General features: G+C 40.9%; 1 protein-coding gene across 3 annotated transcripts in view; it reads left to right on the plus strand.

Moving 5' to 3' along the window:
- Positions 1-16,504, plus strand: part of ets1 (v-ets avian erythroblastosis virus E26 oncogene homolog 1) — a 50,393-nt gene that overhangs the window by 19,900 nt on the left and 13,989 nt on the right. For all 3 annotated transcript variants that reach the window (XM_010893306.5, XM_010893305.5, XM_010893308.5), the window contains 2 exons: positions 15,429-15,548; positions 16,156-16,356. In XM_010893306.5, coding sequence (XP_010891608.1) covers positions 15,429-15,548; positions 16,156-16,356 — 321 coding nt within the window. The remainder of the gene's footprint in view (positions 1-15,428; positions 15,549-16,155; positions 16,357-16,504) is intronic.

Consider the following 16,504-nt stretch of genomic DNA (forward strand, 5'->3'; position numbering starts at 1 on the left):
ATGAACAACAAGTGAATTTGAGGAGCATTCAGTAACATAGCCCAGAGTTTATGGCTCTTTTTGACTAACATTTGTTGGCTTGCTAATAGCCATTATTATAACATTTGGTCTTAACTAGCTAGCTATGCAAGAATGAGTAAAATTTACTGCAGAAATGTTTAACGCTTCATTTTAAGCCTTGTTTGCTTACGTTCTGCTAGCACTGGCTAATTAACTTGTGACAGTATTATATTAACAACGTTTTGTGTTAACAATTGTAGTTTGTTCTTTTTCTTTTTGATAGGAAAAAATAAATGTAGTTGTGCCACCACATGGATTTACTATAATATATCATAGTATAATATAATACATATTATGTTGTAATAATAGTGACAGCCTTGTGGTGTTGGCTAACATTCATTGGATTGAATGTGTTGTTATAGCAACACTTGGCTTAGTAAATATGATGTACTTCTGGGCTTGACTGAACCATGTGTTAATTACACAATTTGGTGATAATTATCCTTTTTGGAAGACAACACGAGCCAGCACTGCCCGTCCATACAGCTACAAGGTTAGATTTGGTTTCTGAGTTTTCCTGTCCAGGATGGCAATAAGCTGCGACATTATTTCACCCTGGTTATATTGGTTCACCCTGGTTAGGATCCTATGCCAAGACCTCAAAGTCACAGGATGTAGAGCATAAAGAACGATTACTGCTCAATTGATACCAAGCCAGTACATTACGTTAAAGACCACTTGGTCTATTGCCAAAAATAAGTGTATATGCTTGACTGCTGCGGATTGCTTTCGTCCCTTTCATACATAAAAAAAAAAATGGTCTGAATGGTAGAATACTCTATGTTTTAGCAATAACCATACCTACTTAATCACCTGGATCTGCAGTGTGTAATGATGGTAGTAGAAGCAAGCAAGTGCAGGTTTAGTTTGTGCATGAATGAGATGGTAACTGGAGAGAGCGGTAGTCTTTGAATCAAACATGGATGCTATGAACTAGCTCGCAGTAGCATTAGCTAATTGAAAATGCAAAACGGCATATTTGAACCTTCAAATTCATTACTGTCTAAATTGCTCTTTATTATACTAGCTGTTTGGTGCTGTAGTGTGTTCTTTTCATTTTAACATTTAGTTCTGTAATTCTGTATTCTATCATCTATTGATTAGCCATTCAGTATCTCCTAATATGAATTGTCTTGACATGGTGACAACAGCAACCTAAAGATATTATATTATATATAATTTGGTCAAAATATATTTGAACCATGAAACAACTGAGAAACAACATTCCTACTGTTTTACCACTCAAATTAAGTACTTTTTTTTGTTAACTCTGTAAATCATCAATTCCCTCGGACTACTTAAAGATATTACAGAAGGTGGTTGTTTAATCAGGGATTAAAAAAAACCTTTTACAAATGTTTATATTTAACTTGGGTAGAAATTGTCACGATTATCAACAAGTTACGATCATACTGTACTAAGGTAATAGTTTTTCCTTTTTGTCTCTCTACACAATAGAATAAAAGAGGTGTTTTAAAATGTTTTATCTTTGTCAAAGAGCAGGATGTCTGTTTACTGAAACCTTTTTAAGCCTTTTTCATTGTCCCATTCATTACTCTTTAATGCTTATGAAGCTACTCACATAATCCAGAAAACAAGTTCATAAATGTTCCTGAGGAGTGCTTCTTTGATAGTTACTTCATTCCCACATTTGAAGCCTGATTCTTTGGAATTCAAAAACAATTATATTTTTCTTTATATTATAAAGTTCTGCTTTGTTTGTTATGATATGTACTATACATACTTTCCAGTCCAATACAACGCAGAGCATGGTACAGTGGATAATTATTCAGTCTGCCACCTAGCCATAACAAAATAGTACATCTTAGGAGTGGTGCTGCCAGGGCTTGAGATACTATAAGTCAGATTTCCTTCTCAAGATGGAGGCTGTCAAATTTTATAATCTCAAAGTTGGTGACCTTTGGCTAATTTAAAGTATTGTAGCTAACTTACTTGAATAACCTATGGAGACATCTGTTAATACATGTATTCGGTATACCTTACTTGGTCTAGGATCCCCTCTTTCTGTTTGTTCGTCAGGGTCCATTGAATTAGAGGAATGTGTGTGAGGCAGGCAGGCCTGCTGGGTGGGAGGCTCTCTTTTATCTGATTAAGATGTGGTTGCTTGTCTTAACTGGCATGTTGCAACGCTGGGCCGGGCGGCTGCGCTGAAGACCCCCTATGCCAACCCATCCATGCCAACCAGGGGCCAGGAGCCAGAGATTGGGGCATGACTCGTCCCTCCCCAAATGGCTAGCTGTTGGCATGCTGAGGTGTTTTCCTTCTGGGTAGGGTGTGCATAAGCGAGTTTCGGCTGAGGGCTGGTCAGGTTGTGTCAGCTCCTTCAGTAGTGCTGTGTCAAGTGTAAAATGTGCCGATGTTTGAGTCCACCAGGCCACTTGGCAGCTGTGCAAATAGCGGCGGGGACATTCATCCTCTTCTGTGGCTTGCTGCTGCTGAACTCATAAGAAAAACCATGTTTGCTCAGGTCCATTTTTCGTTTAATCTTTGCTATGTATTGGCCTTCCATGTTCTTAGATCATAAGCACGTTTTGGTGTCTGGTATTTGGTGCATTGCCCTTAGCAACTCCACAGTGTTTAGCTAAACAATATCTACATGATGCCAGTCAGTTGTGGTCAGTAGGATTTGTATGGCCAGTCTACGAAATGGGTAATAATTTAATCTGATTTGAGGAAGACGTTTCAAATGTTGAGCTGTTGGTAGAATGGGTTTCTATGAAGAGGTGTACTTTACTACTGGCCACAATAACCCAGGGTCTGAGAGGAATGAACTGTGTCACAAAAATATCATGAAATGTGTATAGCCTTTTGAAATATTATGATGTGTGGGCAATTTTGAGATCTCTCTTGTGCCTGCATAGGAAATATTCAGATGTTTTTCTTGTGATTACACACTTTAATTCTTCCTTTTAGAGCTTATAGCAAATTCGTACTACAGAACCTTTATTTAAATAAGTCCTGTTGCCAGCTATAACATATATATAAAAAACAATTTAACACCTTTGCTACAGATACCCCAGTGGATCTCTGTAGAGTGAACACATTGCATCTCCAGGTGTTTTGTATCAATGTGAGCTGTGACATAGAAGGTCAATGGACACTTTCTGTTTCATGTTATTATTGATAGTAATTGACCTAGGTAGCTAGCAGGTTAACTTGCTCTGAAAGAATAGGCAGATTTAGTTTCAAAAGGTTGTAAACATATTGTCTCCAAATTATGGAATATTAGTTAGCCTGTCAGCATGTCTTCTCATCTATATCTCCTGTTGAACACCTTTGCAAATTGCAGCTGCTGGCAGGCAGATTTATCTGGTACTTTGTGAAAACGTATTTAATTAATTACAAACTCTGCAATAGCAGCTATAACTAAGCAATAGATGCATGTTACTCGTTTGTTTTAGAAATGTTTTATAGGAAGCTGTGTGTGTTGAATTTGGGATTACTTAGCTTTAGCTTGTTATTGTTTTACCAGAAACAAACATTTTACATTTTCTAAGGATTGATTTAGTAATCCATGCATGACTTTAGTAACGTGTTCTTTTGTTTAGTCAACTAACTGGCCCAAAGAGACAGATTATATTTTTTCCATGGCAAAAGCTGCAAGCAGGTTTTCTGCCTATTGTAGAGCTTTGTTGACACTACTCATTTCAGTTACAAATGTTAATAGAAAAGTGTATTCATTTATTTAGACTGAACCGTCATCCTGATAGCTTTTTTTGGTATGAATAGGCTTTTAGTCATACAAAAGTAGGCGTGTAACCTTGAGATACTTCAGAGCGTGAAATACTGTAGTAAGCATTGGGGGAGTAACAATTAGCCAATCACAAGGTGTGGTTTTGGGTTAACGGTTCGGTTTTGGTAAAGTAGGAAAAACAATTACTGTTACTGTAGTCTGTTAAAAATGCACCTCCTTCGGTCCTTCTGTCTGGGGTGTATTTATTTAGCCAAATAAAACTAGTTAATATTTTCTAAATTATGTATTTTGGGTTTAGTTTACATATCCGTTAAGCCCTATGACGATATGTTAAATCAAAAGTTGATTTCTCTAGAGTCCCAGGGCTGCCCAACCTTGTTCCTCAAGATCTACTATCTTGTAGGTTCTCTCTTCAACTGTAATTTAGCACACCTGATTTTTATTAATAGATAGAAAAGGATAGAAAAGCTAAATCAGGTTAGTCACAAATGTTGAAGAGAAAACGTACAGGACAGCAGATCTCCAGGAACTGGGTTATGCAGCCCTGCTCTAGACCAAGTCAGAAAAATAAGAGTGGATTCATCTCTTGAATTGTAGCCTTCTACAATTAGTATTTTTTACTTTTGATCTATGGCCTTTCTCAAAACAACAACTAAAATGAAGAAACAGCACATCCTTGAGATGAGAAAGAAAAGGCAAGCTTGGAGTTGTTGTAACTACATCCCCTCCTCTAACCATCTCTTCTATCCCCTCTGTGGGCCACATGAGCATCTCTGTCTAAAGTCATATCGGTCCTTGATGTGGCAAACGCCAGGTGCGGCCCTGTCTCATCACAGCCGTCTGTCAGTCACTGCATCACAGCGTCAGCTACATGACTGCACACCACCTGCTGCCTCCTATCACGATAGTCTCTGAATTACTTTGCTTTACAGTGCTGACAGGGAACCGACTGTTTGTCTTCATGTTGGCCAACCAAACGATGGCTCTGTCTGGTGGTGTGACCAACCACCTCCCATATTGTTTTACAGGTTCCTATTCAAAGACTGTTGTATAGACATAAGCCTAGCCCTGAATTTCAAAACTAGGCTATAGGCATTGCGCCTTTAAAAGCAATTTTAGATTGGGCCAATTCATATGCAGTTTCTACCCTGAATGGAATTTCCCCAAAAGCAAAACAATTGCCTTTTACCTCCTTTCGAATTTAATCCAGCCCTTCTTTTTCCTAAAGGACAGTTCTGTTATTAACACCAAGGTTCAGCTGCTTAAACAAGAATTGATGGGCATTTGTCTTACAGCAATCTGCCCGTATTTACCTGTTTTGTATGCATTTTCTGTTTTCACCTGTTAGTAGCGTCAGCATGTGGGCTGCTTTTGTAATCAGGCTGTGAAAATCTCACCAGCTTTAATGTATGTCGACACTACTAGACCAGAGGGATATTAACAAGCATATGTGATTTCTTTAGCAGAGATAGGTGTAGAGGTCTCTGCTGTAGGTGAAACACTCAAGTCAAATGAGAGGTGGATTCTCTCTGTACTGGAAGCCCAAGGATTTAGACTAAATTGTGTAATTTTTACAGTACAACACTTACTTGGATAATTGTGACACAATGGCAGATTTGTTTTGTAGAGACAAATGTTATAGTGTAAATGGAAAACGGGTGAAAATGGAAGTTGTCACAAGCCACATTCCAAGGTAACGTGGGACATATTCAACCGATACTTCTTGGTGCCAGTGTGTCACGGTTGTGTAGTGGCGGAGAGGAGGAACCAGGCGCACGCAGAGCATTCGATGTAGTATTTTAATGTCCACTAAACACAGAGCACTTAAACAAACGGAACAAAACCAAAGGCTGAAACAAAACAAACCACTCACCACTGACGTGAAACATACGGTGACAGGGAACAATAACCGACAGGTGAGGGGAGCAGAGGAGAAACATTTAAACACATACTGATGACTAATTGGGACCTGGTGTGCGTGATGATTGGCGACAAGACAATGAAGGAGTCCGGGGTGAGTTCGTGAATAACTGGAAACCGGGAAAAAGCGGGAGATGACGGAGCTGTTCGTCACCTCATCGTCACAGTGTGATACTTCTTCTCACTCTGGCACAGAAACAATTCACAAACAGCAGACCTAGTTCAATAGAGAAAGACAAGTTAGTTACCAGGTAAACAACATTGTCAGCAAGTTTGTATGTCTTCCAGTGGTCTGGCCAAAGAGCAGTGCAAGTTTATCCTTGCTTGTGTGAATATTTTTATTTATTTACATATTATGTTAATGTTATTTAAATGAAATTGTGTTCACAGAAATGGATGTTTATAAATAGGCTCCTGGTTTGGATTCCAGAAGTTTGGAACAGCTAGATTTGTTAGCTTGGCCTGGTTTTCTCTGTCTTCATATGCATCTGATAGAATGGCCCGGCTGTCGCCAGACTGAGTGTTGCTAATGACAATTACTGTGGGTGTCTGGAGGAAGCCCATGGTTTGTTCTAATGAGAACACTGTTCACTTCCTTTACTACAGAACTGCTGGGACAGTTTCTCATAAAACCACTTTAAGAGGTCTCTACTATGTGCTACTGCCTCAGCTCACAAATAGTGAGTAAATATGACAGAATGCATTTTTTTATAGCCTAATTGCTTATGTCATGTTTACCCACATGTCAAGAGAAACACAATGTTACCCCAAGCAATCTATTTATTCTCTGGTGGTGTGACTCTCAACCACTCATTGTCTGCCAATATGTGCTACATGGGGGGAAAAAACACCACTGCCTCCACCTGTTTGGTTGGTTTCCTTCCGCTCAATGCCTATGGGAACTGCTATTAATAATATTATAGGTTGATATCGTTATTAGTAGTTTTGTAGACACAATCATGTGATGGCAATGAGGAGGAACAAAACCTAATGCCAAGACTCATTTGAGTATTGTTGTGCATAATGCTGGGTCACAACCAGGTTGTCATGGTGGGTCACGACCAGGTTGTCATGGTGGGTCACGACCAGGTTGTCATGCTGGGTCACGACCAGGTTGTCATGGTGGGTCACATGGTTTTTTAACTAATCCCTTCAAACAGTGTTGACAACGTACATTTTAGAGTAATATAAACCACAAACCCTTGCGCAGTGAGAGGGTTTTCCACGATTCTCTCGTCTTTTCACTTGACAAAAGTCAGTTATCCACACCTATATAGTTAAAAGTTTGCATCAATGTAATTATTTATAAAAGAAAAATGAAAGTTTTTGTGCCATGAAATGAAATCGCTTTGGCAGTATAAAGTTTGTCTTCAGTCTCGCTAGCACGGACTCAATTCTTATGACTATTCCAAGTAGTAAAATACTAGTATTACTGACTTGTTAGCTAAGAAAAAAGCCATACAGTTCATAGATGCTATTTGTTGTGGGAGTGAACTTAATAAGAAACTATAGTCAATTTAACCCAATTCTTAATGGTGTCTAGCTAAATATTCAAACTTGGCGTGATGTTAATGCGGGACAAAATGATCTGTGACAAAGTAGTATGTCCCAATCGTCCCAATACTGGCATACTAGCTTACTATGTACTAAAAAGTATGTACTTCATCATCACCCATGAAGTACGTACTTGCAGTACGTAGTATGTAGTATGCGATTTGAGATTCAGCCAAAGACTTCCATTGTGATTTCCCATCTTTCCAACAGCATCTGACCAATTCCTTTGCTTTCATCTCATGCTTGCATCACCAACAAGTCCCTCTGCCCACTTTGCTACCCTTTATTGACAGCGAAAGGCCAATGATGTTTCAGCTCTTGAATCAAAAGCCATCTAAACGCAAGGTTAGGTTTTTGTGTACATGACGTTTGTGTACATTTCCACCAGTTTATCTTATCCATCTTTGGCACATATTTTGACCAGTATGCAAACACATATCTCAATTATATGTAGTGTTGCGTATAAACACTTGATAAGGCCAAGATTGAGGTAATGAGATAAAATGATATAGTTTGCATTCCGCTCAGTCATTTGAACATACCTCTGAAACCAGTGCTACTCCGAATAAATTAATTTTCCATTATACATTTGACTGATCCCCTCTAATTTTAGGCAGTAGCGCTTCCTACCATATTTCACATTTGTGTTAAGAAATGTTACTTACTGAATGTAGCAGTTATGGCTGAAAAGAGGACCAGCATAATGTGTTTGTTAGAATGATACTAATGTGTAAACTGTTTGTCAGTTATGTTGTGTGTTTGCTTTAACGCTTAAACAATTCACTCAGAGATTCCCTTGTGTGTTTACAGTAGAGCTGGGGCCAGTAAAAACGACTACTTGCCACTATGCTCACTCCACTGTACCTGGTCTACTCTCTAGCATGTAGCATGGTAGACTTTTGGAGCAGCCAGCCAGAGCACTGGTTCATTCACAAAGATGGAACAGATTTTTGCCACATGTTCATTACATTGCGTTGACTGGAGTCTTGAGAAAAACTGAAATATGCTGTAGGCGTTTTTCATAGAGAGCAGGGAAATTGCAGTATTTGTATATCCTTTTTTGTAGTGTGAGAATTTTTGTAACTCCTTTCTTCTATTTGAAAGAAGTGTAAAACCATCTGCTTTTTCTCTGAGTGAAGTATTAAGTTAATGACCATGAGCAGCAAGACTTGTATGGGGCTGGCATGGATGGTGAACATAAGTGACTAGTAGAAGCTTTGTCTCTGTTTTTCCCCTTCTCCAGAGGGCAGGGAACTTCCCCTAGCTTTCAGTAGAAATACACACATCACCCACCAGGCATAGCCAGCTAACGTCATCACACAATAACTGAGCCTGGGCAAATAAAATGGACAAGTTAATGCACTTAGTCTACATCAGATGCTAATGTCATGTGATTTCAAAGATAGATAAAATAAGAAGAATCAGAGCAGCTATAGGGCATTTATTTCTGTTAGCATTTAAGCCTGTCTTAAGGCTGGCAATTCACACTCTGATAATTTGACATAAATTAAACTGTCCCAGGTTTGTGTCTGCAATAACAAAAAATTTTTTTTAGCTAATATAACTTGTTAAGTCTGCGTTATTGGGAGACCCTGGAAATACATTGCGTTCCTCTTGTGTATTGTAGTCATGAGTGCTGACGTAAGAGGTTTGTGTTCAAAAGTGAAAGGAAGCTTCCTGTGTAGGATGATACTGACATGAGTTAACTAGCTTGATACAGTAGGTTAGCTACCCATCTAGCCTAACCACTTCTAACACAATCGTCTTGCTTAGCTTGTTTCATATACTTACTACCCCAAAGACATTGTGATTGCTATCAAATATTAGTCTGTCAGTATCTTTTCTCTACAATAGAGTCTGCAGTGGCTGATGGGAGTCTTAGCAGGACTGCTGCTATGTGAAAATACATGTTGGCTAGCTAGTTACTAACTCGGAAACTGCTCCAGCACTTTTGACCAAGAACAAGGCGCTGTCCTCGCATGTCCTCGCATGTGACAAGATCTATATTCACTGTATGTCTTTGCTGAAAGAGACAGACTCATTCAGCAGCAGTAGTAGTACTAGTAGCAGCTAGCACTGGTATGAAGGTTGAGGCTAAGGACCAAAGGGTTGTGCAGGGAGTGGGTTTCCAGAAGAGATGACGACCTTATACAGTGAGAGGGCGTTCTGTAGACAGCAGAGGAGTCCCAAGAATAGCTGTACTGTTCCAATAGGGAGGGATGGATGGTGGTAGGGTGGGATATCCTATGACCTTACAGCAGGGCCTACCCTGTCTTGGCTCTCCTCTGGTCCTGGCCCACAGTCGGCCCAGCTTTGACACCACTACCCTGCCGGCAGGCTCCTCTACTGAGTGCCAAGCGACTACTTCTATTCCTGTCTCTGGCCTTAGCCCTCTGTATTCACATGGAAATCCAAATAGTGGCAGAACAAGCAGTCCTCTCAGGAGTTAGACCCCCCCCTCCCGTGACCACCACTTAATCGCCCTGCCGGGTCTGAATGTCTCCCTTCATGTCAGCAGGGTTTATGACCTCACACTCCCAGACTGGGACTGATACGAATCTCCAATAAAGAGTCTCAGATAGCAGCGTCCTCTCTGGACAGGGGGTCCCTGAGTAGTGTGGAATGACTTCAGGGGGTAAACCCATAGATGGATATTTTCCGTAAAGCTGAATGCCTAAAACACTCAACCCCCCAGGCATTATCTATTGCTCAGCAACGTGTTATTCTCATATTTAGATAGAAATAAATCATCCCTTTATCGCTTTAAAAGCATTTAACTGCAGGAACATAAGAATCCACAGAAGTGACAGACTAGTGGGCACACACATTCACGTTCCTTTTAATACCTACTTCATAGCCACATAGCTAGCACAAGTATCTCTTTGCTATCTCTTTTCCTATGTGTCGATGGAAGTTGCTCGCTCCATGCATGTTGTTGCATCATCTGTCTTAGGCTGAGGAGAGTAGTAGCAGTGGGTTTATGAATGAACACAGCAGTCTCAGCCAGAGGCAGGGAGATGGCACTGTTCCCGCTCTGATGTCACGCACTGAGCGTTTGTGAGAGCAGAGGGAGCACTCTGAGGACTCCCATTCATTCATCTCCCCCACTGAGTCCTGTGATCGACTCACATTACAACTCAGTGACTCATCCTTCCACTCTCCTCTGCCCCCACCTACCCAGTCCACCCTGCCGGGCCCCAGCCCCACGATAGTTCCGTAGGGCTGGGGCACCGGCCACAAAATCTCAGTGTCACATCCAACTCCCGTGAAAAGCCAAGGAGACTGGCTAATTGTGTCCATGTATATGTCCTCTGTCCTGTTACCACAGTTGGGAAATCATTTGTGTTATTAGCCCTGTCGGCATATTGTTAAAATGCTTCTTCTGTTTGATTGTATTGTTCATAAATGTACTCTTTAATATTAAATGATGTAGGTGTTAAGGATATTGACGAAGAACTAGTCTACATCCTGAAGTACTTTTGTTATTTTTGGATCTAACCTGATGTTGTAGCACTCACCCAAATACATTTTCAAGATTATTTCTTAATTTTCTCAAAAGTTATTTTATGAAATGACACATATGGAATTGTGCTGTAACAAATAAAGTGTTAAACAAATCAAAATACATTTACATTTTAAATTATCTGAACCGGTTTCATCAGGTGGTCACCTGGAATTATTTCCCTATAGTCTTAAGCCACATATGCTGAGCACTTGTTGGCTGCTTTTTCTTTACTCTGCAGTCCAACTCATCCCAAATCATCTCAATTGGGTTGAGGTTGGGCAATTCTTGAGGCTAGGCTATCTGATGCAGCATTCCATTACTCTGCTTATTGGTCAAATTGCCCTTACACAGTCTAGAAGTGTTTTTTCGGTCATTGTCCTATTGAAAAAGAAAAGATGCAAACCAGATGCGATGGCGTATCCCTGCAGCATGCTGGCTTCGTAGCCATGCTAGTTGACAGTGTCAGCAGCAAAGCACCCCCACACCATCACATCTCCTTCTTCATGCTTTATGGGGGAATCCACACATGCAGAGATCATCCATTTACCAACTCTCCCTCTGCATCATAGATAACTCTGGGTCTTCCTTTCCTGTGGCGGTCCTCATGAGAGACAGTTTAATCATAGAACTTGAAGGTTTTTGCGACCACACATGAAGAAAAGATCCTGAAATGTTCCATACTGACTGACCTTCTTGTCACAACACAACTGATTGGCTCAAACGCATTAAGAAGGAAAGACATTCCAGATAATAACTACATTGAAATGCATTCTAGGTGACTACCTCATGAAGCTGTTGAGAGAGTGCAAAGAGTGTTCAAAGTTGTCATCAAGGCAAAGGGTGGCTACTTTGAAGAATCAGCAACATTCAATGTTCTTTGATCTGTTTGCTACTTTATTGGTTCTATGATGTGGAAAATAATAAAACTAATAAATCTGCTAGAATGAGTAGGTGTGTCCAAACTTTTGACTGGTACTGTATATATACAGTTAGGTCCGGAAATAATTGGACATTGACACAAGTTTTGTTGTTTTGTCTGTTTACCAAAACATGTTCAAGTTACAGTTAAATAATGAATGGGAGGAAGGGTTTAGGAATTAAAGTTCTTTAATATGTAGCCCCCTCTTTTTCAAGGGACCAAAAGTAATTGGACAATTGACTCACAAGCTGTTTCATGGACAGGTGTGGGCTATTCCTTCATTATTTCTTCATCAATTAAGCAGGTAAAAGGTCTGGAGTTGATTCCAGGTGTGGCTTTCCAATTTGGATGCTGTTGCTGTGAACCCACAACATGTGGTGTTCACAGCAGTTCACAGGAGTTCTCAGTGCAAGTGAAACAGGCCCTCCTTAGGCTTCAAGAAATATATATAATCCATCAGAGAGATAGTGGGAACATTAGGAGTGGCCAAATCAACAGTTTGGTACATTCTGAGAAAAAAAGAACACACTGGTGAACTCTGCAACACAAAAAGGGTGAAGAACACTGTTCAGGAGGTAGGTGTATCATTATCCAAGTCTACTATAAAGAGAAGACTTCACAAGAGCAAATACAGAGGGTTCACCACAAAGTGCAAACCATTCATAAGCCTCAAGAATAGAAAGGCCAGATAAGACTTTCCCAAAAAACATCAAAAAAAGCCAGCCCAGTTCTGGAACATTATTATTTGGAAAGATGAAACTAAGATCAACCTGTACCAGAATGATGGGAAGAAAAAAGTATAGAGAAGGCTTGGAACGACTTTTGATCCAAAGCATACCACATCATCTGTAAAACACTGTAGTTGCAGTGTGATGGCATGGGCATGCATGGCTTCCAATGGCACTGGGTCACTAGTGTTTATTGATGATGTGACAGAAGACAGAAGCAGTCAGATGAATTCTGAAGTGTATAGGGATATTTTGTCTGCTCAGATTCAGACAAATTTTGTCAAGTTGATTGGGCAACGCTTCACTTTACAGATGGAAAATGACCGAAAACATACTGGGAAAGCAACCCAGGAGTTTTTTAAAGCAAAGAAATTGAATATTCTGCAATGTCCGAGTCATTCACCTGATCAAGCATGCCTTTCACTTGCTGAAGATAAAACCCATGAACAAACAACAACTGAAGACAGCTACAGTAAAGGCCTGGCAAAGCATCACAAATGAGGAAACCCAACGTTTGGTGATGTCCATGTGTTCCAGACTACAAGCAGTCATTGCCTGCAAAGGATTCTCGACAAGTATTAAAAATGAATATTTTATTTATGATTGTGTTAATTAGCCCAATTACATTTGAGCATCTGAAGTAAGGGGACGGTGTTTGAAAATGTTTGCAATTCCTAAACGTTTCATACGATATTTTTGTTCAACCCCTTGAATTAAAGCTTGTAGTCTGCACTGTCCAAATATTTCTGGACCTAGCTGTACTTTTTAAATTAAAACAGGATTATTATTCAGTTTGGACACAAGCACATTGGTTAACTCAAAAGTAAAGGACACAAGTGTTTTTACTGGGTTTTTATTACCACTTTTTCAGCTGCTAGGCCTTTGGGGCGACGTGAACCCCATTCTGCTCAGACAGAGGGAGCAGTGTGTTCCTTTGATGGGGGCGCTTGTTCTAAGACAGCTTTAGGCCTGCGTAGGCGAGCATGGAGCTGGCGTGAGAAGTGTGAGGTGGTTCAAAAATGTAGTAAAACTCCACTCAATCCATCTTAAATTGCAACATGCTCTCAGTCTCTGCCTTTGATAGATATCAAAGCCCAGTCTCAGTTTGTCTCTAAGCAAGCAGAATCTCATCCTAGCCAGCAACCACTTTCCACTAACACTACATACCTACACAACAGCCAGCAGCCTCAGTGGAGTCTGTCAAGATAATCATGCTGTCAGGGACACTTTATGTTCATTTTTTATTTACTTGTTGAAGAAGTTACCGAATTAGATACTGCTTGCTCTCTGTTGTTGAGGGCTTTGTCTGAAAATAACTGAGCCTCTTCAGCGCTTTTGCAATGTAATGCTATATTGATACTATAGAAGTACTAACCAGAAAAATAAAAACAAAACAAGACAGTGCATATTCCAATATGAATTATAATCCATTCTCTCAAATGGTGTAAAAGGAAGTGTGGAGGCCTAATCATATTATACACCAGCAGAGTGCTACGGTTTAGCTCCATTTGGGCACTCTACATAATGTGACCTGTCAGCTTCTAGTGGTTAGGCAGAGGGAGAGAGAGCGCCTTGGCTTCCAGTAAAGCAGTTTTGTGTTACAGTTCCATAGCCACAGAGGAGGGACAGCTGTTGTGCATTCCAAGCAAAAGTCTGCAACGTTGACGAGTAGAGAAAACATGCTGCACGTTGCCCAGGCCATCCCTTCGCTGGGCTGACTGATCAAACCAGGGCAGAGATGCCAGAACATCTGGAGCATTGTAAAACCAAGGAGCGGTGACAGAATGTCTCCAATGTCCCTCCAGGCTTCTGTGTGATCTGGTAGAATCTGCCCCACACAGCAGAAGGGTGATGGCGACACAGCGTTGTTGTCAGGGTCCTGTTGTAGTCTTCTCTTTGAATGCAGTGTAATGATTTCTAAATTCAGCCACTGAAGATTGTTGCCTTTCTGTCTGACTCTGTCTGTCTCTGTCTTGTCTTTATCTTTGCAGGCTGTTGCCATCTTAGTAGAAATATAGCACTATAGCCTGCCCTGGGGGCTTTTGCTCTCCTCCATCCCTCCATCCATGGCATGGTAGAGTCTAATTAGATCATTGCAAGTCATCGAGCATCGTTTACAGCCATCAAAGAGGGCTCTGTCTCCTGCTGGGTGCTCACTTGCTGTGAGTAGAGAACAGTGGGCTTGTGTGTCAAGACACCCCTTACCCTTCACGCACCCCCCTACCCCCACCTCGCCAGTCTGGCAGGGCTCAGGGTCACTTCCTCACCTCATCCCTGACCTCTGACCCTTGCCGTTTGACCCCTGTAGTGTCAGGGTGACAATAGGCCCTGTGTATGTGTTTAGTGGGGGCATGGTAAGGAGGTCACAGTGATTCCTGATAGGTATCAACCCCACCCTATGAGTCCCACCCAGGGTGTGACTGGATCACCAGTGAGATTGTCCTTTCAAGGCCTCCTAGAGCCATTCTACCACGACCATGTGTGAGGCATTCATATATCTTGTAGCCAAACAAACAATACTTTAAGGCACTTGGAAAACGTTCAGCTAACAGCGGAAGCTGGCGCATGTGTAATTTGTGTGTGTACAGTGCAGACGTCTGTGCCATATATTATAATTGATTCTCTCCCTTGTCGATATACTTTCTGTCTGGACAGGATGTAATTGTTCAGCCAAGTGCTTCATTGTGTTGGTAGTGAGTCGGTGCGGGATTGCAAGTCAGCTTACACACCCATACTTGTGTGTGCCTGTTCAGGAAAATTCCAGTACCAATAAATGTCTATATCCATGACCTTTCAACTGTTTTACTTGTTCCAACTGTAATGTGATTTGTCCTACCTTGCTAGGTAATTTGTGTCTTTAGGGTGTGTGTCTCTTAAAGCAATTTGTCACAACTGCTACAGTTAAAAGGGCTTTCTAAAATAGGTTTCATTGATTGATTGATTGTCCCTGTGTTCTGTGCTCTCGCTGTGAGTCAAACTGCTGTTCTATGTTTCACTCTTTCCCTCATTCTCCCATGTGACTAACAGATCTAGAGTGTGGAGACGTTCCCCTGCTCACTCCAGGGAGTAAAGAGATGATGTCTCAGGCCCTGAAGGCCACTTTCAGTGGATTCACAAAGGAACAGCAACGACTGGGCATTCCTAAAGGTGAGGTGGTTAACAAGGGCTTGCTTTCTCTTTATGTCTCCCTCTCTTATCTTTCACATACATGCGTATTTTTGGTTTACCCTCTGTGACATGTTTCTCATATACACTAAAAAACTAAATTTTTCAGGTTAGTATGATTAAAGATTCTCTAAGTGGTAATATTATTTAAAATGGGAAATGAAATGTACTTCTTGTTCAGACAGACCATAGGAACCAGAGAAAGACGAGTAGAAAGACCGAAATAATGACTTCTTGATTTAGGCAAACCACAGAGGTTGTCATTGTTCTTTTATAGGACTCAACATGTCTGTGTTTAGGTGTCCCCGGCCAGTCTGCAAATAGATGGGGTTTACTATCTATTTACAGTGTGCAGATGAAAACATAGTTTCTACCGACACCACTTATCTGCATCACCTCACCTCTCATCGCTAATAGGAAGAACGTGGCCAACGGAAACTGATACTTAAAGGGAATGTGCTATAGAGACTGTTGGGTGACCCGATTACTGTGGTAATTTGTTGTAGTAGGGGATTAAAATAGAGGGCTGTATAATCATGTGACCTTAGACTTTTGTGACCTTTGCCTCCTTCTTCTCCATCTCCCTCAGACCCCAGGCAGTGGACAGAGAGCCATGTGGGAGAGTGGTTGACGTGGACGGTGAATGAGTTCAGCCTGAAAAACGTAGACTTCCACAAGTTCTGTATGAATGGGGCCAGTCTGTGTGCGTTGGGGAAGGAACGCTTCCTGGATCTAGCACCTGACTTTGTGGGTGACATCCTATGGGAACATCTAGAGATGCTTCAGAAAGGTATCATGGCAGTACAGTTAAACCTTCGTACAACGTAACAATCACAATCCCCATATACTGTACTGGCTGTAGTATGTTTAAGGCACAGTTATATTAATGTAGTCTGTGCAAGAAAAAAACAATTCAAGCTTTGGAACGGGTAGCATTT

The sequence above is a fragment of the Esox lucius genome, chromosome 1 (assembly GCF_011004845.1).
Source record: "Esox lucius isolate fEsoLuc1 chromosome 1, fEsoLuc1.pri, whole genome shotgun sequence".
NCBI classification, from domain to species: domain Eukaryota; kingdom Metazoa; phylum Chordata; class Actinopteri; order Esociformes; family Esocidae; genus Esox; species Esox lucius.